At 42.8% G+C, this 25,452-nt stretch overlaps 2 protein-coding genes across 5 annotated transcripts in view; one reads left to right on the forward strand and one right to left on the reverse strand.

Annotated features, from left to right (window-relative positions):
- DGKA (diacylglycerol kinase alpha) overlaps positions 1 to 25,452 on the reverse strand; it is a 387,021-nt gene that overhangs the window by 242,164 nt on the left and 119,405 nt on the right. For all 4 annotated transcript variants that reach the window (XM_078686412.1, XM_078686395.1, XM_078686404.1 and 1 more), the window contains one exon: positions 20,236 to 20,372. In XM_078686412.1, coding sequence (XP_078542538.1) covers positions 20,236 to 20,305 — 70 coding nt within the window. In that variant the 5' untranslated portion in view covers positions 20,306 to 20,372. The remainder of the gene's footprint in view (positions 1 to 20,235; positions 20,373 to 25,452) is intronic.
- Positions 1 to 25,452, forward strand: part of PAN2 (poly(A) specific ribonuclease subunit PAN2) — a 1,642,407-nt gene that overhangs the window by 21,897 nt on the left and 1,595,058 nt on the right. The window lies entirely within an intron of this gene.

Below are 25,452 nucleotides of genomic sequence, written 5' to 3' on the forward strand. Positions count from 1 at the left end.
CTTGTTACCCCTGATGGGCGTTGAAGCGCTTTTCTGGCGAGTAGCACGCCACTCCGGAACCCATAAAGGATTAGTGTTGAAAAATTAGTATAGTATAAATATGAAGTAATTTGAGTAGTAGATATGTTATTCAGTTATTTGGGCAGTATATTAGTATAGTTGAATATGGAATATGGAATTTGAGAAGTGAAACATGTTAGTCTGTTAATTTTGATTGAAAAGGATAGTGGAGGGATAAAAGAGAGAAGGATTTTTTTTTTAAGTCTTAGCAGTAGGAAGAGGCTTTTGAATCAGTAAAAAGGAGTTTTGGAGGGAAGGAGTCAGAGGGGAGAGTTTAGAAATGTTTGTTTTAGGGGATCGGTGTAGCAAAAAGAGGTGTCAAATGATGCAAGGAGGGGTAGAGCAGGAGAGAGTCTAGAAAAGTTTATTTTGGCGATCATAGTAGTGGTATGGGGTTTGGGATAAATGAGAGTGGATGTAGAGGATATATTGATAGATCTATAGGATGAGAGATAGGGTAGTGCATTAAGAGTAGTAGAAAGAAGTTTTGGAGGAGCCTCAAGGTTGGGCTATTAAATATATTGAGTGAAGTATAGGCTGAGAAATAGGCTAGTGCATTGGAAATGCTAAATTAGAAGAAAGTGATAAATATATAGATCCATAAGTACATTAAAGGTATATAGATACATAAAAGAAGTAAGTATATTATATAATATAAACATATATAAATTAAATATAAATATAAATTAAATATAAATATAAATATAATAATATAAATATATTGATAGAGGCACAGGATGAGAAATAGGGTAGTGCATTGGATATGTTTTTTTAGGAGAAAAGTAACAGACACACAGATCCAAGTACATGGAAGGTACATAGATGTACAATGGAAGTATGTACATGTAGACCAAAAATGATTTTTATTTATTGATGTGTGAGCCGGGACCCTCCCAAACTTCCTGCCAGGGTTGTTATTGATATATCATTTGTTATTTTTACCAGAACCAGGCGTATTTGAAGAGAATAGCAGTCCCTATTCATAATTTATTGTATAATGTGGACGTTTCTGTGCTTATATTTGTGCCTGTCCACATTAAGACCATGTACTCTCAAAGCTGCATTGTTAGATGGTTGGCAGATTGGTGAGTGTTTGTCTCTCTGCTGTTTTTTTTTCTGTTTCAGTGCTCTAACCCATTGCAGCCAGGCCCGACGTTCTTGCACTGTACAAACATCACTGAATACAATTGCAATCCAAAAGCAAATTAAGAGGCGTCTTTGATCTATTTTACTCCAACAGGATGATGGACAGGACTTGTTAATGTGGCGTGTGTTGCCTGTGGAGCAAAGCCGAAACTGCAATCCTGAGCTGAAAAAAACCTGTTTATCATCAGCAATTGAAAAAAAATGTATGGGGGTTGGTAAATCTACTCATAGAACAGGGACCTGCCATTTGATAAGCAGTATCAGGAGTGTGTTAAAGCCGCCCGCCATCTGCATCAGCGTGGGAGCACTTAACCACAATTATGAATTGAAATTCATGAATATATTTGTAATTGTTTATAATTATTTTTACAACCCTGTTTTTCCGGCCCTCTTTAGGTTATCTACGTTTTGTTATGATTCTAAAGCATAGATTTGAATAGAATCGCCCAAAAGAATCAAAGTTTTGTTGTTAGGCATAATAGCGGGCAGTCGGGTTCTCACAAAAATGCATGAATTCCTATGTACAAGGAGCATGCAGGATGCATCCAATGCCTCTTCGTACACTACAGTGATTTAATTTACATTTATTTAGTGGAGTTAGGCACTTTTACGACATAAGGAACCTGGCTGTTTCATTATTTATTGCTGAGGGTTCATCACATGACTCAACGGTAGGTCAGGGTACCGCCATTATGCACCCATAGACTATCCCAGTCATATGGATTTCATTCGGACCATGGTTGCTCAACCCCCTTGCGCTACTCTGACATTCTCTGAGTACACCTGGTCACTATCCTGACAGCGGAGTCCAAGCATTATGTCCAATGCCCAGTGGAGCTGCTTGGTTCAGCTATTGAGTCGAGTGGCCCTGGTTCATCCCCTCGGCCGTCACCTACCAAGCCGGACATTGGGCACAGTTTCTCCCCGTCTCCCTGTTTCTCCCTTCCCTCCCCCTACACATTTTCTGTACCTCTGCCCTTTTTCTTTATTTCCTATGTTTTGATTGCTCTTGAACAAATGTAACATGTTAGCCTGTAACTCTGATCCTCATGTAAAGCGCTCTGATACCTCCGGGTCTAGCCAGCGCTAAATAAAACTCAAATAAATAAATAAAAAATATTGAAAAGGGAGTCACAAGTGTGGCACCCACACATGGATCTGTGCAGGCAAGTTAGAGGAGGGTTGAGCTCTGAATGAATGCCTGCAGGCTGCCGCTCAATTAGCACATTGTGGGGGGTAGATTAGCACTTGATCAGAGTGCTTCAGGAAAACTGAGCGACTCATTGTCAGCTGGGTTGCGCTTCTTTTTGTGCATGCCAATTGACCTGAGCTTGGCTTGCTGCCCCATGAGTACCGGTACTCTCTGTAGACAAAGAGAAGTTTTGGTACTCAAGAACAGAAAAATTAGAAGAGCCGGTACTTAGTACTGGTGAGTACCGGCCCATTTAAAGCACTGGGCATAAAACATACCAGAAGCAAGAACGACCGGCCCATGCAGCAGTAAACAGGAGCCTACTGCCGGAGGACATGAGGCTGGGACAGCATGCTGAGAGGAGGAGCGCGTGAGCCCTCCAGCAGCTGCCGTCCTCGTGCCGTGAAGATAGGATATCAGTGCCAGTGTTGGTGCAACTCCCATCGTTTGTATAAGTAAACAAACATGTGATAAAGTGACAAAAAACTATTACCCGCTGAGAAAAAGGAGAGGAAGAGGGACGAGGAAGAGGGATCAAAGGCAACACCAACTGTAGGTGCTCGGAGTAGGTTATAGATACCCATAAGCAGGGCTTTAAGTGGGATGAAAAAACTAGGGGGTCTCTCAAAGGGGCGTGGCCAGTGTAATTGGGGGCGTAGCTTTAAAACACTTAGCATAGTGTGCCACCCGACTTGTTTTTTACGGTTTCTGTCATTGCATCCAGATATATGATACAACAAGTAACATCATAACTACAAGTCAGGACTATTGGCCTTGTCAATGGTTGTTAGTTGCATAAGATAAATAAGCTGCAACTATGGCTTATTACATATAATATTGAAAAAGCTTCCAATTAAAGCCCTGGTGACCCTACCACAATGTTGCTGCTCTTGCGGTTCAGGAACAGAAGGGAAATCCAGAGAGAAAAAGACTCTTTAAAGGATTTCCCTTCCCTCTCCACGCTCACCTGGCATGACGTCATGCCGTAACTTCTCCACTAGTGAGAAGTGAGCAGTGTGAGCAGGCGCACATCGATGTGCTTGCCGTCTCGAAATGAGTCTCTATTAGGCTCTGTTTTGTGCCCTGGCACTTTTTTTCGGACTTCAGTGACAGCAAACGTCTGTCACTGCAGTCTGGAAAAAAAACGGACAGCTGGTGCCAGGGCTCAAAACAGAGCCCGATAGAGACCCGTTTCGAGACCTCCTTGAAAAAACTGCCGGTGCTCAGAGCCCTTAAGACCCGGCCCACTTAAAGCCCTGCCCATAAGCGGTAAGAGAGCAGCAGCAGGCAAGCAAGAAACGGCGCGGGCCATGGCAATAACAGTGTGCCGAACAAAGGCTATATAAACCAGACAGTAAGGGCGCATGTAACTGGGGCGGTAGCCCCGAAAGTGAAAACACCCCCAAAGGTGGGTCAAAAAGCAGCATTTCACCAATCAAAGGAAAGCAATTTTGAAAGGCACACAAACTAACAAATTGAAAGTGCTGGGTTTGGCCTTAGCCCACAAAGGCATACCATGCCTTACAGAGCAGCTCATGCGCACTGCCTCTAGGCTCGACCTAAAAAAGAAAACTGTGTAATCGGTCAGTGTCTGTTGTGACGTTCTCTTTTGTCCCTCGTGCTAAATAAAACTGCAAAAAATAAAACGTGGATTCTGCCCATTACCCATGCTCTAATGTTGTCGCCCAATAATTGAGGACATCTCTTTAACATTTGATGTCCGAAAGAGAGATGTCTAGTGAAAGAACTGCACAGTGTGAAGTTTGAAAATCTGAGACCAATCCCAGCTTCTCTATTTCTTTAAAATTGTGTGGTCCTGGGATAACCGTTTATTTTACCTAGCCTCCTTTTTTCATAATCACATATAAGAATACCTTTAAATGCGTGAGCTTATGTGCTACACAAAAACCTTTCTTTTGTTTAGACTATAATTTTGCTCTGTTAAGAATCTAACCCACATATATGGTACACAATAACCCAAACCTTCCACTTAGTTCACTAATAGCATTGTCATCAGGGTTGGGACAGCAATGTTTCTCAGTTCATGTTTACAAATCGCGTTTTTAATCATTTCAAAATGAAGTGATATCTGTTGTTCTAAGGCGAAATGCTTTTGTGTGTTAATGAAATAAACTTTTTAAAATATAGACCACACCATATAATATTTCAAAATGATATTTGTTGCATGATTTACATGCCAAATTATTTTAAAGCTTGTCCACAGTATCTTAGAGCCACAGCCGACCCTCGGCTCTGCTCTCCATTTTAATCTGTTGGTTCCGCCCGCCTCTGTACAACGTCTCTGATGCAGTGCAATAAACAGCTGGGGATCTATTTTCCACTATTTATTTCACTGCTGTGACCCCACAGATAGGGTGGTATTGCACTTTCCATTAACCTTTGCAAGTACCCTGCTCTTCCTGGTTAATTTTCGGGAGAGTGTGTAGCCTTACAGCTAGAGAGGTCGACCTGGGGAGTTTGAGTGTTAAATATACCAAGGTGTATTCCTGAATCAGTGGGTGTATTAGTGCCTGTATGGATGATTTAGTGGGTGCGTGACTGACTGTATGTGAGTGATTAGATTCTTCAGTGAATGCTTAGATGAGACTGATACAGACATTTGCATAACCTAGTTAGCCAGTTGGTGTCTAAGTGGCTGTATGGGTTGGGGAGTGAGTATGTGAGTGGCTGTATGGGTGAATGATTGGTTGTCCTAGTAGCTGTATGAGTGTCTGTGTTCGAGGGGGTGTGTGACTGTCTGCATAGACATGTGGGTGGGTGAGTCAGTGGCAGTATGGGTTAGTGTCTCACTGGCTGTATGGGTTTGTGAGTGTGTCTGATGGGCTCATTGGGTTTGTGAGTGTCTGATGGGCTGTATGGGTGATGAGTGTGTATGGCTGCGTTGGCGAGTGAACAGATGGTAAATGGGTGAGTAACTGCATATGTGAAAGCCAGTATAGGTGAGTGTTGGGAGTATATGAGTGATTGTGTGATTGCAAGAGTGGCCGTATGGGTGAGTGTGTGCTTGTCAGTGATTGTATAGGTGAGTGAATATGTGTTAGTAGCTGTATGAATAAGTGAGCGGGTGTGTAATTGTCTCTATGGGTGAGTGACTAGGTGAGTTAGTAGCTCTATGGGTGACTGACCATGTGTGAGTGGCTGTATGGTGGATACATCAGTGGCTCTATATATCAGTAAGTGGCTATATAGGTGAGTGTGTACTTGTGTCAGTGACTGTAAAGGCGAGTATGTGTTAGTATCTTTATGAATAAATTAGTGAGTGGGTGTGTGTATAGGTAAGTGGCTGTGTGATTATCTTCATGGGTGAGTGAGTAGGCATGTGAGTAGCTCTATAGGTGACTGACTGTGTTAGAGTGCCTGTATGAGTGGGTGGATATATCAGTGGCTGTATTAGTGAGTTGGTGTATGTGTGGCTTTATGGATGACTGAGTAGATGTGTGTAGTCCTATGAATCAGTGAGTGGGTGTGTAAGTATGGTATGCGTTTGTCTGGTTTTGCGAATGCTAGTGTGGAAGTTGGAGTGAGTGTATGAAAGGTTATATTAGGGTGTGAGTGGGTGTGTCAGATTCTGTGGATGTCATCAGTGATATAATTTGAGATGTCATCAATGATGTCACTGACCATGTTCTGAGTGATGTAATATCTGAGGTCATAAGCAGTGCATTGCAGGGGAGCAAGTTAAAGTTAGCTCTGCTAACTAGAACTGCTGAATTTCTCTGGTTTTGTACAAGTGAAATGTCAGCCTAACTAGAACGTCCACTTAACCTTTGGTTCATTCAGTGAATATATATGTGTGTGCATGTCTGTTATGTATTAGTTTCATATTGGCGGTAGGTAGTTAGTTAGGACCTAGTTTCCATAGAAAAAGCATTTTTTGACTTGGCTGTAACTTTGGAGGTGTTTGACCAAACTACATAAAATGTTGCTAAAAATGTCACAGTGGGTAGTATTGATTGGGAGAGTTTGGGAGTGATCCATGCAGTGGGGACTGAGAATTTGAGGTACTAAATAAGGTTACGGTTGTAATGTTAATTCTCATAGGAACCTTTAGCCCCCACTTCAGTCCGAACCGCTGAACGGACTTAAACCAAATTTGGCAGGGAGGTAGATATATGTTAAAGGAAGTGCGTTTTGCTTATTTGGTGTAAATCTGTTAAGTAGTTTTTGAAAAACTTACGTTTGAAATTCAAGTGCTATCTCTGACCGCAGATATTTTGTAACGGTTTCGCGATGATTCACGAATGCAAGTGTTAATGGGAAAGCTCTGATTAGCTGGACGCAACCTGAATATAAAGTTGCGGCTGCCATTTTATCTATCTGGAATGGTTCCTGGGGCTGAACATGTATGTGGAAGCCCACATTAAGGGTCATGGTGGAGATGCTCTGACCCTATGGTTGAGAAATTGAGTTGTTAGTGGCACAAGTTATGTTTCCAAAATAGATGTTTTTTAATTGCACACAATATTTGCGATGACACCGCTAGCACGGCCTTTCATGTACCAACGTGGGGACACCGCGAATATCAATGTCGTCGTGAATATTGCTGAATCATTAATGCTCATTCTTCTACAGAATCTGATAAATGGTTTTATAGTTATTTGTAGATTGATTAATATGCTGTTATGTATAGAATTAATTGTTTAGTTATAATTTTTTTTATGTGGTGGTGGACATTGAAATCCTGCTTTTGCTTTAGCAATGTAACCGCGGGGACCGCGATGAGCGACATCACGATCTCCGGAGTCTCTGCAAAAATAAAAAAATAGGTTTTAGAGATGGTGGTTCTAGAAATACACTTGAAAAATGAGTTCAAATTGTACAGTAATAAACCAATGTGTGTAGGATACTGTTATGTGTGTGCATGTATGTGTTTTCATTGTATGGGAAAGGCATGATCCTCGTGGTTAATATCATAGCGACATCCAAAATAACTGCGGAAACGGGAAATAGGTCTGAAATATGGTTTTTAAAGAAACTTAGTACAAAAGTAGGAGTTTAAAACTGTTTTGAAAGAAATATAAATATAGTAATATGGGTAGGGCAATATTTAGAATGAGTTTTTTTAACATATTTTTGGGTTGTGTTGGTGTTCGTTGAATGTATGCTTTTGTTTTCAGTTTTCGTGACATGTTTGAGGGGATTGCGGCATCCTCGCGAAGATCCCCCAAAAGCAAAGAGGAAAAAAACACTTAACAAGATTTTGGGTACTAGGGTGGCTCTGACGAGCTATTGTGTTGGTTGTATGCATATGGCTACAACAAATAAGACAGGATTCAGAATTTCAGGTTGCTTATAAACCCCCTGTAGCCTTCCTCTATAAAGTGCACTCCATCATTTCTATAAATTCCATGCATGTCAAAACGCAGGTTGTTATAGATACAGCCCATGTGATGGTCACTTAGGAATGCAGCAACTGTTTTACCCTGTTTCCAGGCTTCCTCAATCTGTTGACAGAATTGATTTGACCACTTCCATTTCTTTCTTTGCCATATATTGGAGTACATCAAGACAGTGTGAGGAAAAACGACATCAGTTCTGCAAAGGTTTATTTCATTAGGATTTCCACCCATATCCCAGTCAATGAGCCTAGGTAATTTCCACCACAGAGCACAATCATGAGGTGGGGAGCTTGTGTGTGTGTGTTTGTTTGTATTACACTTTGTATAAACCACGCGCGCTATACAAATCCAGAAGTCATCGTGATGACTTTGGTAGTTGCAAATAAAATTAATTTGTGAGAAGGTGGCTTTCTTCTAAATAGATCATAGAGGGAAAAGTTCAAGGAATATTCTACTATATATTTAGAGTTAAACTTTATTTTTTTATATCTTTGTATTTTTCAGCAGGTAAAATACATTTACTGATGACAGAATCTCCACTGTAAATGCAACAATATTGTGCCCACTTACAAAATTGTTTATAAAAAGTTAATGTATTTTCTGATAGACATATGAAATCAAAAAATCAGTTGTGTATTATATAAATATAATACACAATATCCAATTATAGAAAGTACGAAAATCATGTTCACTTAAAAAAAATTGACATTACAATTGAGAAATCGTTTTTTTTAATTAAACTTAGAAATTGAAACCATGAGTGCTGTAATAAGTGAGGTCATAAGCAGTGCATTGTGGGGCCGCAATTTATAGTTAGCTCAGCTAACCATAACTGCTGAATTTCTCTGGTTTTGTACAAGTTAAATGCCAGCCTAACTGTAATGTCCCTGTAACATTTGATTTTATTAATTGAATATTAATATATATTTATTTCATTTACCTTACCATAAAGTTACTATGTGTGGTAAAGGCGATGTGTGGTAAAGGCATTGTGGTGTTGTCATACATCCTGCTGAGTTCGAATATCATGTCAGTGATCAGAGCAGTCCTATAGCTCAAGGAAATGGATGAAACTGTTTCAGCACTTCAGCTCCTGGCAGAACTGCAAATTAGTTAATGATATAGCTATTACAGTCTGCTGAACATCGATTTCCAGGGCTACGTTTAGTAAATGAGACTTAAATAAATGGCTCTGATTACAAGAGTGTGCTTTCTGCAGAATTAATATAGCAGCGTCAGGATAAGGTGTGCTCCGCACCAAGATCAACAGCAAGCCGAGTCCGCTATATTAGGCCTTCACAGAGACTGGCAGAGAGCAAAAATTCAGAACTGGACTGTTGCAGCATTATTGTACACAACCTTCAGAAAATCAAGTCACACTTTATAGTGGTGCGCTGTGAGATTAAAACACAGAATTGGCATTGCATATGATCCCCCTCCATGAAGGACAGCCTAACAGCCATGATTGGCTTTTACAGGGAGTTTTGAATGAATGAATATTGAATTTGTAAAGCGCGGACTTAGCCCAAGGGCATCAAGGCACTACTTTTCACCAAGCGCTAGACTTGGTGTCCTTTGCCCTCTAGGGTTAGTATTTTGGGATTAGGCCTCTCCAGATTGCATCTTCCCTTCACTATCTCTGCTTGAGGCTATTTTAATTAAGTAGACAGATTCCACCTGAGCCTTTCCCGGTTTGGCTCTGATGAGCCTGTTTTGTGTAGCGGAGTCCGCTAAACGTCCAGAGTACCCATCCTGGAGGGCAGTCCTTAAAGCGGGTTGGTGGGAGGCTCTCCTAACTTGATTGGATTAGTAGTGCTCCATTTTAGGTGATCCTGAAGGGCAGTCGACTATTTCCAAAAACAAAAACTGATTGAGGCAACACTGGGGACTTGTTGAATTTGAATCTTACCCTTCATCTGGGACTTTGTCACAGAAGGGTAGGTAGGTACTCAATGGCTTTTTCACATTTTAATCTGGAGTGGTCGGATCCTGAGAGTTCAGTACACAGTCACCTTATTCTGTCGTCTAAAAACCTAGTCGTATATTTATGATATGCAAGTTAGCAGGTATAGCGATATAATAACCTATTGAAGCATCATCCTCCGTTGGTTCAACTTGTCCGTAAAAGCATGTAAGTTACAGCCATTGATGCTGTAGGTGCACATATGTGTCTTGAGAAGAACTACTAAAGGACAGTCAATAGGTATACTAAATTAATGATCTAAGGAAGGCTGCTAACAATGGGTGACAAAAGCAAAAAACTTCGAGATCGAAAAAGACAATATTATATGGATGAAAGATTTACATTAGTCAAGATTAACTGAAAACTTGTATGTAATGAAAACAGAACATTTTGGGTTAAAAAAAGTACTCTGGCTTCCGTTTGGCAGAAAATTCTTTTTTTAAATAATTTATTTTCCTACATAATGTGTATGCCAATATACTTGGATCACATTCTTATTCTCAAACTTCTAAGTAAGCGTGACAAAGATGACCTATAAATGCAGAATTAATTCGGATACTGAGGGTTAGCGAGACATTATCCCACGAATACAAAACTGGGCCACATTTGAGGGCCACCAGCACACCACCTACCAAGAAACCATATAAGAATGATCAACGCAGATACCTATACTATTGACCTCTGAGTAAGGGGCTTGACTCCTCAATATCCTGCTAAAACTTCCCAGCTCTCGTTTTTCCTCATTGGACTCTTAATGCATGTAGGTACACAGCACCAGCCCCCTGGGCGGGATCTACACAATGTTGACCCACCACACTTCTAACACAAGACAGTATTAAATATACCATCAGTTAGCTTGGACACATTTTCCTGTACACCAGACTCTACTTCAAGGATTTCACCTATTCAGGATTTTGGAGCCTTAGTAGCAAGTGCTTTGATCCAGTGGCTTTAGGTGCTTGTTTTGTAATGATTCCCTTTTCCTTGCGGGCTCAGTGGTTTGGTGATTTCCAAGCTGCTTCGGATGTGTAGCCCTACGTATTTCCTCAGAACACCTCCTTCCTCTTTAAATTGAAAATTAGTCTGTTAGTAATTTGAAAGTTGTTGGTAGTTTTGGGTAATCCTGCTATGAACGAAAGTCACCCTTTCCCCCATTTGATGAATCTGAAGTCCAGCAAAAGGGAAATGCTGCACCTTTCGACCCGACGCACCCTTTGACCCAACACACCCTCTCTTCTGAATTCAATATCACAGGAAGTGACCTCCGAAATGCTACCTTCTAAATGGGTTTATTTGTTGGTGATAGAACCCAGGAACAGACTTACACAGTGGTCAAATCCCCATTGTGAGAATGGCCATTTCCAGGCCATCATCCCAAGCATCAATCTGAATTAGTGGCCCTAACTTTAACTCTTTATGCCCCAATAAGTGACTGCTTCTCTGCCTCGTGTTCAACAGGTGAAATGGGTCTCTGCTTGCTGGACCAATCCATGTCGCTGGAGAACACCCGAGAGATACTCTAGCATATTGCACAGAAACTGCATTGGGGAGCAGTTCAGAGGTGCTCTGAAGGTACGCAGTATATGCAGGTGTTGCAAGTCAACGCGTTTGACATTGCTCGCAGGTACTCTGTTGCAGTGCATAGAAGAGGTCTCATATGCGCAGCAATGACAGGTAGTCTGGTGCAGGATGCAGTTCTTTTTTGGTGTGCAGTAAGGAATGCAGCTGTTGGCAGGTTTTCGCATGGACCTCTCTGCCTGGTATAGCGAGGGCGTGCTCCAGATTGTAGTTTGTCAATACACTCCTAGTACATTTGGTGCCCCATGGCTCAGTATAGACCTGCCTCCTGTGCGCAATTAGAAAGTCCAGTAGGTTGGTGGTGATCACATATTCAGTGGGCCAGTGTACACAGACAGTAATCTGTTATACAGTTGTCACATGCAGGCATGGAGGGTACAACATTTTGGTGCAACAGAGGTAAGGTTTGAAGGTACTTCAGAATGGAGTCAAACTTGTGGTGTGCAATGTTGAAGGTACATATGGGTACAAGTGGAAGGAAGTGAACAAAAGTGAATACATTTGCTTCTTCTCTTGTGCAGTGCGGAGACAAATGTCAATAGTATGCAGTTACTCATCTTATCTTTGTTGCTCCAACAATGAATAATTGTATTTTTCTTACAAGAATCGGACGAGCAGCATACCTCATCACTACTTTGCTTAGTGTCTAGACTACACAAACTGTGGTAAGCTTGGTGCACTGATCCTCTCTTATGCAATCGAAGTTCTGCAGAGAGAAACATTGCTGCAAAGTTCAAATATGAGGGGCTTGTTCAGTTCTCCAATTGGAGTCCCTTCTTTATATTAATGCACATACCAGGATATCGGATTGTCCCTCTTGCCGCTCGTGACCCTAGTTCTTACAAACCTACCACTTCTTCCTCCCAGTCACTAATATCACAAGTACTTCTTACCTTGCAGCTCAAATCCCTGCCTCGCACCACTTTGATAACATCGGCTTTGATAACATTCCGAATGTGCATTCAGCATGGGCTGATGTCAATACATCTAAAAGTCTTCTTGACTGACAGTAATAGTCTACACACAGTAATAGTCTACAGCGCTGTTAGGGCTACTTAGCTAGTAGCCTGCATTCCTTCAGCTCACAAACTCAGAATTTTCACAGAGCTGTAATCCCTCCAGATGAAGCTGTATCATCTACACGTGCTTTGTTGTATTGTGGCATAGAAGGTTTTCATTTCACAACTAGAAACTTAACTGTACGATTTGGAAGAAGGTGGAGTAATTGAGAAGATGGGCCGACCTACCCCCATCTGGCTAGCCAACAAACTGCCTAGAGAATTTGTATTGGCAGGTAGACTCATACAGCCACTCACACACCCACTAACCAATATAGCTACTCACACACCCAGCCACTCACTCATACAGCCTCTCAACAGAGCTACTCACACAACCAGTGGTCGAAGTGGGCGGGATAGGCGTGTCCCTACTTTCTTATTTTAATAGCTTCCGTTCCCCTACTTCTTATTTTAAACACGCATCCCCGGATGGCAGAAATAGCCAAGGCCTACAGATAAGGCTCGGCGTTTGTGGCCATTCAGGGACAGGTGGGTGGGCAGAGATGGAAAAGGACTTGGTCTCTTCCTTCCTGCCCAGAGAAGAGCAGGACAGTGTCCACTCCTTATGCACTGTGCTATAGATCCAAAAAATAAAAACATGTTTGCTGGTAATGTCGTCTTTTTCTATTCCAAAGTGCAGCCTTGGGATGGAGAAAAAATTAAAGGTGAAAAATGTGAAAAATAACTAAATAAAGCTTCAGTGGTCGCTAAGTGGCCAGATTGATTTTATTCACACCTAAACACATTAGCGCCACTTTACAGAGTTTGCCAGTAAAGCGTTACTTTTGTTTTCTCCTCTTTATTTGAACAACGTTGTTTTCCCTGGGTGGGGAAGTGCACAATTTCCTGGAGGTACTGTAATACTTGATTGATTGATGGACTGGAAAATATTGTGTACCGTACCTGTGTTTTGGGATGTGGTCTTTTAAAACCATACTGCTTATGTTCTGTAAGGGTATAAGCAATGGACATTGAAACAGGCCACTTCTGTAATAATGTTCTTAACTTTTCAGGCACAAACACTCATAGCTTTTTGAATAATAAGTGTAAAAGCGTTATGGTAACCAGGTTTCCTGCTTACATTTAAAATGCTTTACTTAATTTTGCTTTCCCTATGAGTGTTTGCTTTTTCCAAAATGATGTTACCTTTTTATTTTTTTAGGCAGCATATTACTCTTGTCTAGTGCATTTGAATAAAGTCCCATCCAGGTGCTTATTGCGGGGCACAATTGGGTTGTAGTTGAAGGCAGTGCGAGTTTCTCTCAGTTTGGCAGTATGGTGTTCAGTGGGGGAGAGGATGTGGCACTATGGTCAGAGATGCCGAATTTGGAACTGGGGAAGCATGTTCAGCATTCATGCAGTCCACCAGGCCAATCTCCCGAGGGAGCACATTCCCATGCTAAACCTTAGAAGGCTCCACAAGACCTTAGAAGCCCAGGTATCTTGCCACCGCTAGGGCCCACCTTGAAGGCCTGTCCACCACAATCCATGCTGAAGTTCCCCTCCAGTCTTGCGGGCAAGACCAAAAAAGCCGCACACCCTCGAGCAGCAGTGAGTGTCAGTCACACGACCCACGAGCAGGACAATGCGACTGTTGCAATCGCACCAGGCATTGACTTCGGGTTGGGACGTCATGTTTGCAAGTATATTATGCATCTAGAAGCACTTGCTGCCTCCTTCCTGGCCTCCGGCAATTTTCGGCAAAAATAAAATTGTCATCATAACTACGGTGATTAATGTTCTTCCTAGAGAGAGATGGAGTTTTGTCAGGTGGAAGTTTTGACACGTGGAAAGGTAGCACATATGGTTAATGTGCCTGCAGATCACAAAGTGCAAAAAAGTTAAATAGGTCAGTGAGTTACTGCTATTGTCAAAGATCATTTAGTTACTTGCAGTTTATTAGAAGTCCAAATCCTAACCTAGATCAGTGAGCTATTAACCCTCATCTAAGAGCTGCATGCAAACTGCAAAGTATAAATTAGACCATTATGTTTTTCCCCAGTCTTTAATTATCCTAATGTTGCAAAAAGGGTTAATTTAGAAAGAAATCAATTCTGGTTATTAAAAGAGAATCTCTAACCATGGTAATACGTTCTAAATTCAGAGTTTGTTTCTCCAGACCAATCACTATTAAACTATACTGCCTACAAGTATGGTTGTCATGTGACTCCTACACCTTGTGGTCTTTTGTCTTATGTAACATTACCTATTCAGTGATATACACATGTATGATTGATCATCTTTGGGTAATGTGTGTGATGTACAGTGCTCTGACAACCTACACTGGTATCAGTGGGGCTGTAAATCAAATTAAATGCATCTGAGCAAAAGTGTGGTTATGGAGACTTGAGGGGCACTGTTAAAGGGTGGTAGTGAGGGAATCAGTGGCAGAAGTGGCCATTGGGGGGGGGGGCACCAACAAACATTGTTGCACAGGGCACCACCAGCGCTAAAGCCAGCCTTGCCCTTGAGGCCAGTCCGCCTCACCTATTGGTACCTCCATTGGCCTCATTTTAGCCGTAGTAGCTGCAACTCACCAGGGGTCGGCAATGCAGGATTTGCATGCACACCAAACTAACTTCACAAACTTCACGGTCTCTCTCCTTCAGGCACAAGCATGTTTAACATGTGCTGCCTGCTGCAGGGCCACTGGAATTATGCAGCGATGGAGAACAAAATTATGCCGCAGTGTTGACTAAATTAAGCTGCAAAACAAATCTTCAGCGTAATGCTGCATATTTTCTGATACTTTATTATTTTGTCATTTTTTCACATGCTAACAGTCTCTGCAAAGATTTTGCCTTATTAGTACCAGTGTAACATACAAATGCAGCAGTGAGAACGGTGATCAGTCGACCTTTGCAAAGGGCCGTCTACTTCTCTGTAACACAAGTCGCTTATTTTAGTAACTTTTGATCCGTTTGAGATACAATTCATTAGTTAAAATCATCAAATTATGCAACAGATGGTGCATTGTATGGCCATTATTACAAGGCCATAATCGTATAGAAAACATTTGCAAGTTAGGATATTTTGCCATTCATGTTTGAACTGCTAATGTGGAAAAAGGGAGAAGTGCTGATGACAGAAACTTCATGTCTTGGAGACAAATGGCTTGTGATTCCACTTTTAAGCGTATTTGGGGCATTCTGTGATTGGAAACATATCCCACTTTGTGAATTTGATATGTCAATAACTCATATTAAATCTTAAACATGTATCCGTTGGTTGAATTAAATAACGTAATAAGCTGTTAACTGGGTAGTGAAATGTCAAATTCTGAAGATTTTTAATGATTTGCTATTTCTGACCACACCTCTGGCTCTCCGCCCACGAATCCAATCCTCAGATAATTACCGCCCTCGGATTCTCCTGCCACAGTTCCCCTACTTCCCCCCCCCCTACTTTGACCACTGCACACAACCACTTAAATACCCATTCGGACATCCATACAAGCACTCACCAAGCCATTAAGAGAGAAAGGCATCTTACATGCTCAGTTTATGATCTATTGGTGGATCTGAAGGGGAATAGCAGTTGTTGAAGATGGATCTAAATACTGGCTCCTAGCAGCTACCTCTACTCAACTAAAGCAGGTACATACTCACGTTTGCCATTCACTTTGGGCTCAACTTTGGCATCTCGTCAGTGGCTGAAGTATTCCAAAATGCATCCACAAACACTGGCTGATCTGACAGGTGACAAATTTGCGACATCATCTAAATCTATGCCCCTACCAATAAACACCCTTCAGGCCTAAAGAGATGCAGACTTGTAATGCAGAAGTAAAAATGTGCCTTCCTCCAAAACAAACCAAAGGTTTTAAGATGAACAATTGCACAGGCAGAAGTTGGGTTTGCCATCTGGGCTTAAACTGGTATGTAGAAATGCTGCTCCGAAATGTAGCAGGTAAACGCTATCAGATTAGCCGGGCAACATTTTCAGCTATACTTAAATGGACAACAATTGTGTTAATGCCAGCTGTCTAGCCGTTGATCATATTTGTTTTATTTTAGGGCTCAACCTCTTTGATTAACAATGAACAGGAATTTCAGGTGTGCTACTGATATAAAAGGCAACACATGGAAATAGAGCCACTCAGACCACGGAGGAACATGCAAGATTAATGCAGCATGGAGCACGCACCTATGTTCTATCCATTTAGAAAATACACAAGGTCATAGAAGAAATACACAAGGCCATGAAAACACAAATGATTAAATGTCGCCATCAAGAAACCAAAGCACAACCAATTAAAAAAAATTCTCCAGGGGCAGTGACATCGCTGGTCGGCAACCAAGATCACTTTGCCGTCCTGAATGTGTGTTGGACATGAACTGTTTATGGTAGAAGAAAGTTATTTCTAGGGGATGACAGGATCTTAATAGCACCATAGTAATCAGGAGACCTGTTACGTTGATTGAATTAAATAGTGCTCTCGAATCACCCATGGGCATCTCGTTGCTGTCTACAGTTGCAAGCAAGCATCTTCAAAGACAGGTTACTTTAAAATAGGTAGGCTTTCAACAGTTTACGGAATTGCAATTCATGCATGTACAAATATGCACTGGGAGCTTACTCCAATAGGAAAGGGCCAGGTAGGAAAAGGTTGACTCCCCCAGCATCTGGTCAAGTGGATGCTGGGTATGGACAGCAGGGCTTTATTCTTGGATCTTAAGCTTCTGGTGAGTACATACGATTTGATTTTCTGTTGGAGAGATCTTGGGCCTTTGCTCCTTAAGGCTTTGTGTGAGACAACAGATCTTTAAAATGCGCATTTTTCTTACTGTCTTCCAATACAGAGCCTTGAGTGAAGGGGCCGACGAGGTACTAAATGGAAGATTGAGAACAAGCCTGGCTGCCATATTTTGAACTACCTATAGTTTAGCCACAAGTGTTTTTACTGCTTCCGGTAGAGCATTGCTGCAGCCTAGTCGGCTCACTACAGGGCTTGTACTAAAGTTCGTCTAGGAGAGATTGGGAGGTAGGGAAATATTCTGTGAAGAAGACTCATATTATGATGGCACAAACCAGTGGTAGCTAAAATATGATCTTTCATAGAGAGGGCTTGGTCAATTTCTATGCCAAGGTTCTTCGTGGATTGTTTGGACGATGGAATTGAACACAGTGTGGGGGTGGGGGCACCACTTAGACCACAGAGAGATGGCTTTGCTGAACAGCATGATCTGTCTTGTCCAAATTTAATTGTAGATAGTTGTCAGTCATTCAGCAGGAGATGGGTAACATTCCCTTAGCAAAGCGCTTGTTAATTGTGGGCAGATTGGCTTCAAACGTGAAGGTCAGCAGGCTACCGTCAGCATAAGCTATTATTTCAGAGCCAGCAGGCTCAATCTTAGTAGCAAAGGGGTGCCATATAAATGTGGAACAAGGTAGGGCTCAAACAAGATCCCTGTAGTACACCCATGTGTAGTCGCATCTTGTGAGAGATATAGGGGCCAGGGCTATTATGGAATCTGTCTTCCAAAAAGTTAAGTACCCATTTAAGAGCTGTTCCCTAAATGCCTATCTTGCGCAGCCTCTCCAGCACCCTGACATGGGAGACCGTGACAAAGACTGCAGAGATCCAACAGCACGATCATGGAACGAGTTCTGCATCTAAGGAGTCTCTGAATTGGTGACTGGGCCATAGCACCGAAATGGCCCTGCTGGCAGTCTAAATCCGGACTGTGAAGGGTCCAGGATTTGATTCTCTTCCAGATAGGCTGTTAGTTGTTTAATAATTAGGCCTTCTAAAAAATTACCCAAAAGGGGTAACAAAGATGTATGGGGTGTTAATTAGTTAAGGTATTCAGGTCCAGATATGCTTTTTTTGTAAGAAGTAGGTTATATGCGGCTTTCCATTCAGAGGTAATGGTGCCCGTTTCCACCGTAAGATTAAATAACTGAAACGCCGGAGCAAGATTTTTAGATAGTGTGTGTGAACATGCAAGCCATCAAGTAATGGTAAAAACGAAGGGACACCTGCACAATAAGGTCTGGTTTCCTGTCTAGAAGAGGTAGAATCTCAAGGAAGCCTCGGTCCAGCTCCGAGAAAAGCATAACTTCAACACCAATCATTTCGGCTGAGTAAAGTCAAATCTCGCAGTCAAGAAGAGGTGGTGATAGTTACATGGTTTCTAATGGCCAGCAGCTACCAGTACTCATCGGAGCCCGCACAAGGGTTCCTGAAGCAGTTTGTGGTGACATCATTTGAAAAGATAATCCCCAAGTTGGAGAAAATACTGCTACTCATGTAATGACCCCCCCCCCCCAATAGATCGGGGTACTGAATTTTCCTGATGTTTATTTCTTGCATTTAAAAATACCAAAAAGTGATGGAATGCTTGAATTAATCTCGTCCTCGGGTAATTACACTGGTCACATCCCAATCCATGTTATTTTGCACACAGTAAACTCAGTTTGGACCCAACCATATGCAAATCATATGCAATCTTGACCCACTCCATTCGGAACAGTCCAGTCTGAACTGCCAGGCCAAGTCCGTCCTCCCTGACCTAGAACACAAGCAACCCAGGACTCGTTTTGTCAGGCCTAAGTGGCAGGGCATGCCCAGACGTGGGTCCTGTGCTCAAACTGTCACTGGAACCAAGCTGTACCTGGATGAGTCCATACCTAGGGCAAAACCTGTCTTGGGTTGCTTGTGTACTGATTCTAGGTCGACCTGGCTTGGCAGTTCAGGCTGGACTGTTCCCTTGAGGGACAGGGTCAAGGCATATTTGCATGACTGGGTCCAAACTGAGGTGGAAATGGTGAGTAAAAGAACGATGGGTTGGAGTGCTACCCCGAGCGATTGCCAGTGGTTGGACTTATCGCAAGCAGCCTCCCATTACCTTTTGTGTGTTTCACATTTCTTACGTTAAACCTTTTTCAAAGTACTGACATATCAGATGAGTGAACAGAGTGACAGGGAGAGTATGATTTTCCCTAGATCAAACAGTTCATTCATAAACCAGAGAATGCAGCACACTACTACTTGCTATAAAAGCTATAGATTTACCACAATATTGCATTTTGGTGAGTGTACCATGAAAATGGGCCCTTTTCCACACCCATGTAACGTCCAGATAATTTTGTAGTCCACTTGATTTAACCAAATGCTTGCTGGCAGTTTTTACATAGATTCGAAATACTATCAATGTTGGCAAAAAGGAAGAAGAGGAAACGTTCGAAAAGTGATTGCCCAGGAGCACACAATTAGGTCAAATGGGAGGACAGGATTACATAGTGTCTTCTGGTTCTATGTTTCCAACTAGTTCAATAGAGCACAACTCGAGTGGCTGTGAAGCTGAAGGCAAGGCCACGAGGCTGCAATTTCCAGTGAAATATCACTGCATTGTGAGCTCCGCCCAGAGTCAGAAAACTGAGTTTTTCCAGCATATCAGACTGGGTGAAGTGGAGATTGGATGTCAACCTTCCGAGTTCCAAGTGTAAAAGGTCCTGTAGCAGTGGGAGTCTAATGGCCAGTGTGCCTGGTAGATGCTGGTGTTTACTGGCACTGCTGGTGTTTCGAAGGTTGACTGTTTCATTTCATTTGGATACCAGAATTGTTCAGTTTCTAAACTGGTGTCGCAAAAGTTGCAATAGCGAGCAGTAGCTGGTAGTAAAGGGATAAGAATTCAAATACATTGTGCCTAGTACTCGCAGTCAGTTTAGAGCCTAATTTAGAGCAGTAGGTTTAGAATCCCGCCCGCCTCCCAGCACACCTCTTCCAATGTCTACCCGCGTGTCAAGTGGACTGCGAAGTGCTAAAGGAAAGTTGTCCACCTTCGTTTTCCAAGACCCACTAAACGGTGAATTGCCCCCTGCCCCCGTGGCCGTGACGCAGCGCTTTGAGAGCCAATAAATACAGGTACTCACAGTCGATGTACTTCTGCAGGTGGGCAAACTCCTCGGGGCTCAGAATGGCCCATCCCTTGGCCTCGGACATCTCTGCTCCCCACCACTCAGGCCCGGTTCCTGAGGGACGTCGGTCCGCGCGGAGCTGGAGGGGCGGCCTGTGGAGAGAGCACACCGACAGAATGTGAGGAGCGGTGACGCGCAGGACGGTGGGGGGCGAGAGCTGAGGGGGTAGAGGGGTGTATGTATTGTGAGGGAGGCAAAGGGTGTCTGCTGGACGGCGGTGACCCGAGGCGAACCAGGCCACCTAGGCATTCCCCCGCTCTCTAGCTGAACAGGCTCATTGTGGCCCCGCGCACCCAGGCTGTGGTGTTTTCCGGAGCTTCACTGCGGCACAGAGCGAGAGAGAGAGAGAGGGAGAGAGAAATGCAGCCGTTAAACTGTGAGGCGAGAAATGACGGCACAGCACCCGCCTCTGCACTGGATTCCCCATGCCGGGGGCTGGGAAACCCCTCCCGCCCCACGTGTGCGCGTTCCCTGTGTCAATTATATGCAGGACTTTAAGTGGGCTGGGAGCCTGGAGCACGGCCGGCCTCCCTTCCTCGCGCATCGCAAGGACACGGGAACCCTGCCAATCTGTAAGCATCCCATTGTCAGTAGTTTCAGGGTGCGGTGCTTGTGTTAGTGGATGAAAGTCGCACTCCTCTGATAAAACGCTGCCCCTATGCACAAGTCTCCCCCCACCCCCCAAGCGAGAAATGAAAGCCACTGCTCCAGGATTGCCGAGGAGGCAAGCATTCACCACGTAAAGGTGAACAAGTGTGCAGAACAGCTACGAGAGACCGCGACATTTGCTGAAAATATGCTGCATCCTGCCTTTATTCATGGTAGGCATGTAACAGGCAAGAGTGTCGCTGGCTCCAATGCAATCCAGCTTGGATTCCTAATTTCAGAGTACTCAGTTTTGGTTAACCCTCCACGGATTCAGTCGTATGCCTTTAACATTACACGTAGGTCTTTGCAGTAGGATCATAATCCACCGAGCGATTTCTCAACTGTTATGACCTGTTGATCATACTTGGATCTCTGGAACATGTACAGGAACCCACTGAGCAAACCTCTGGTGTAAAGATGCTAAATAATTCTGTACGCCAAACAAGGCATCCAACTGACCTGTTGCATCAGTATTGGAAGCTGAGCTAAGTGGCCTACTAAAAGATCTCTAAAGCAGGTGCTGTAACCATCGGAGCTGCAGAGCTGATATGCTTTTGCACCAGGTATGGTTTCAAAACAGTACAGTGGAGGGTAATGTTTATAAGGTGGAAACTGAGTGGACAATTTTAATCAGAGGTTCATATTTGGTTGTGGCTAGCTCAGTATTTTGCTTCCTGTGGATGATAAACGAGTAGTACTAAACTGTGATAACAAACGCCATGTTAAAGCAGGCATTGGCAAAGCCAATAGATCTCTCCTAAGCGAGGGCTATTGGCTTAGCTAATGTGTTTTAGCTATGTTGTGCACCAGTGTGGCTGCTGTGCAGCATGGATACAAGGGAGTGGGGTGGAGTGGAGTGTGCATGGTGTGGTAGCATATTGCCATTACAGACAGCACATTTTCAGTGGAAATTACGAATATATGTGTACAGACCAACAGTTTTACTGATAAAACTATTCAGCGCTCAAGTGTGAAAATCTGCATCACCTATTGTACTGGTTTGTTTTGATCGTAGTAAAACATTAATTTTCACTACACTTCAAAATTACAAAAAAATTGCTTCATTTGTGCATTCCTATTTCTGAAATATTTGTGCAGTTTATTTACTGTCATTTAAATTTTGTTGTGTGCTAGAAAAAATAACCTCACCCCGCCCCCAGTACCCAGCAAGATTGTCACATAAATACCACTTTGCAGTCCAAGAAAGAAAAGTAAACTCCAGCTTCACTCGAAGATAGAGCTTGACATATGACCTTTCTCCCTGAATGCAGCACAAATGTGATCTGATAAAAACAAAATGTAAAGGTTGCTTTAATGGTCATTTACTACTAAACGTTTTTTTCTGCCGAGCCTATCAGAAACCCAGGAAATATTGGCATGTCCCCCTTCTTAAAAACATGGGATTCAGAACATTCCTACCAGCATACAGAGTTTTAAAGACTGATTTATCCCCGCCAATCGTGTTTGCTCTGGCTAAATTCCTATCTGCAATGTGGTATGCCCGCGCCCGATTGATAGAGGGCGTCAGACTCTGGATAGACTTTCTTAATCTTTTCTTAAACTTTAATGTATTTTATATCAATGAAATGATGATAACTCTGATCTTTTTAAATTTGATGTGATAAATCTGTATAACTTTTATGATCACGCGATCGAAATAAAGTTTTGAAAAGTGACTAAACACTACCATGGTTATTTTAGGATTGCTTCAGCAACCCCCTCTCTCCTACCTCCAGCTCCTATAGCATGGGCATGACCTTGTGGAAGGGGATTAAGTTACGATATTAGTAAAGAGCACCGACCAAACTAAACAAACTCATAGACAGTACATTGTTTTTCACAGGCATACAAGATTGATCACAGGCATACAAGATTGATCAACTGGTAATGGCAGAGATGAGTAGAATCAGTCAAGCAGAAAAATAGGAGGTAGGAAACCTTTTCAAAGAAATACAGCACGTTTACTGCTGTGAACGTGAATACGAGGGAGACAACTGAAAACATGTTCTCTTGTGGAGTGCCTCATGAAAAAGAAAATATTCCCAGAAAGTGAGCACTCGTGGAAGAACACAAGGAGCCAGTAAGAGGTGGTAAACCGGCTATGCTCCACAGGAGGGATAGACATGGTGGACAGGCTAAAACAAATAAAGCCAGCAAGTATATGTGAGTTACAAAACACAGTCAATGGTAAGAATGGGAAGCTTTCAGAATGTCCATAATAATAGGTCTTTGCAACCGGACAGCTGCACTATATGGTAGGCTTCAATCTAGCATGTGTACACATTGAAAATTGGTGTTTGTGTGGGGTTGCTCAGACGCAATAACACCGAGCCGGGCAGCCACCATGTTCCTAAACATTTATTCCATGTTGCTGCCTCTGGTCTGCTGGTAGGCTCCCACATGGTCTGGTGCATATTTAAGTTGGAATGAATGGAGTCTCCTTGCCCTGTTGAATTTGCCAGAAAGTTAAGTGGCAATGAAACATGTTGGCTGCTCAGCATAAAATCGGTGAAACGTGGTATGGTTTTTAACCATGAGTTCAGGCACTATAAATTACCAATTTAGTGTGCCTTTGTAACTCAGTCTTAACGTTTTTAGTGCCTGTGAGGAAGAAGTGTTCTTCTTTTCCTTTTACTAGGACCGATAGGAACACAGAGTCCTAGATGTGTACTACACAGTTTAGTAGTTTAGGTTACACACCTGTATTATATACTCTTTCTCACCCATAGTTTCTGTGTTGGTTTCGTTCCCTTCATTTAGGAAAGTGCCAATGATGAGAAAGTGAGCAAGTTGGTGAGAACCTACCAATCACCCCTTGGTGGCTGCTTATGTTAGGCACCTCCTATATACACATCATTTTTGTTTGTATGGTTTATATGATGCATGGGATCTGCAGGAATTTTTAAATGTAGCACACATCGGTGGGTCATAAGTAGGTAATAGAACCTCCCCCACCGAACAGGAAATAGTGGGGGAGGTATAGGGGGGCCCCATAAATAAATCTGTGGTTGTTGTGTGAGGTGTATAAAGGACTATGTTGTATTTGATTTGACGTTGGGTCTAGCCTTACAACTCTTATAGAGGCCCACGAGTCCCTGTTTACTAAGCTGAAAAGTTATTTTACAAAAAATACAAAAAGGTCTATTGTCCTTCTCACCCATAAGGCTGCAAATTGGTATGATGGGGCATGTAGGGTAGCTTTTAGACAATTGTCCCAAGCCATAAGGGTGGGCTCCACGCAGGAGATAAGGAAACTCAGGGCAGACTATAAGGCCACCCAACACAGGGCAAAGAAAGCCTTTGATGACAATAGATGGAGGGACCTCCTAGATGCAATCAATGGGAAAAACTGGTGTCGGTTCTGGCACATAATAAAATGGGGTAATAGCAGTGCTGGCCCGGCTCCAATTAATAATGTTCCCCCAGAAGTTTGGGTCGCTTATTATCAGGCCTAATTTTCATCACCCGAAGAAGATACTGGGCACCTGCCTTGTGTAGAGACGGACTCTGTCCTATCTTTCACATTAGTGGAAATTGAGAGAGCCCTTGATGGTGTGGCTGCAGGCAGGGCACCTGGTCTTGATTGTATTCCGGCGGACATATATAAATCAGATTGGGAGAACTGGGTAAAATACATCCATATCCTTGCTAATGGCTTGGCCAGAGGTGCCCCTATTCCGGACTCCTGGCGCGGGCCTGTAATAATGCCCATATACAAAAAAATGGAATCGCACTTGTCCCTCCAACCACAGCCCCATAAGCCTATAGACACTCCTAAAAAATTGTGGAGAGATTAGTGCTAAGCAGGGTAAATAGGTGGATAGATGAGAATGAAATACTAACCACTTATCAAGCAGGCTTTCGTTCCATGTTAGCACTATCGACCATGTTTTTAGATTCACGTTGATATACTGGAATACAGTGGTTTTAGCAGGGGGGACACTCTATGCAGCATTCATAGACCCTAAATCTGCATTTGACTTAGTCCCCGGACCCAAGATGTGGGATACCCTCAGGGAGGCAGGGATGCCTGCTGAGATCCTATCCTTTATTGTAAAACTCCATGAATCAACATATGCCCATATACATTGGGGTCAGCAGGGTGAGTTAACAGACCGCTTTCCTGTGAGCAAGGGAGTAAGGTAGGGGTGCGTCCTGGCCCCTACCCTCTTCTTGTTGTTCATAAATAATGTTATCTCATACTACACTGATTTACCTACAGACGCACCTACTCTTGCGGGATCTAGGGTTCCTCTCTTAATGTTTGCAGACAACACTTTAATTTTGTCCAAGACGCAATCTGGCCAGCAATGTGCCCTTGCTCGATTCACCTTGTTCTGCAATGACCATGATTTAGTAGTTAACGTCAACAAGACGAAGTGCATGGTCTTTAATAAACGTAAAGTAGTGAAAGCTAGAGCGGAAATGAATAATGTGCCCTTGGAACAAACGGACTCCTTTGCATATCTGGGCGTTACTTTGGGCAAACATCTGAACTGGAAGCCACAATTAGAATTACTAGTC

This window comes from Lissotriton helveticus, chromosome 1_1 (assembly GCF_964261635.1).
Source record: "Lissotriton helveticus chromosome 1_1, aLisHel1.1, whole genome shotgun sequence".
Classification (NCBI taxonomy): Eukaryota; Metazoa; Chordata; class Amphibia; order Caudata; family Salamandridae; genus Lissotriton; species Lissotriton helveticus.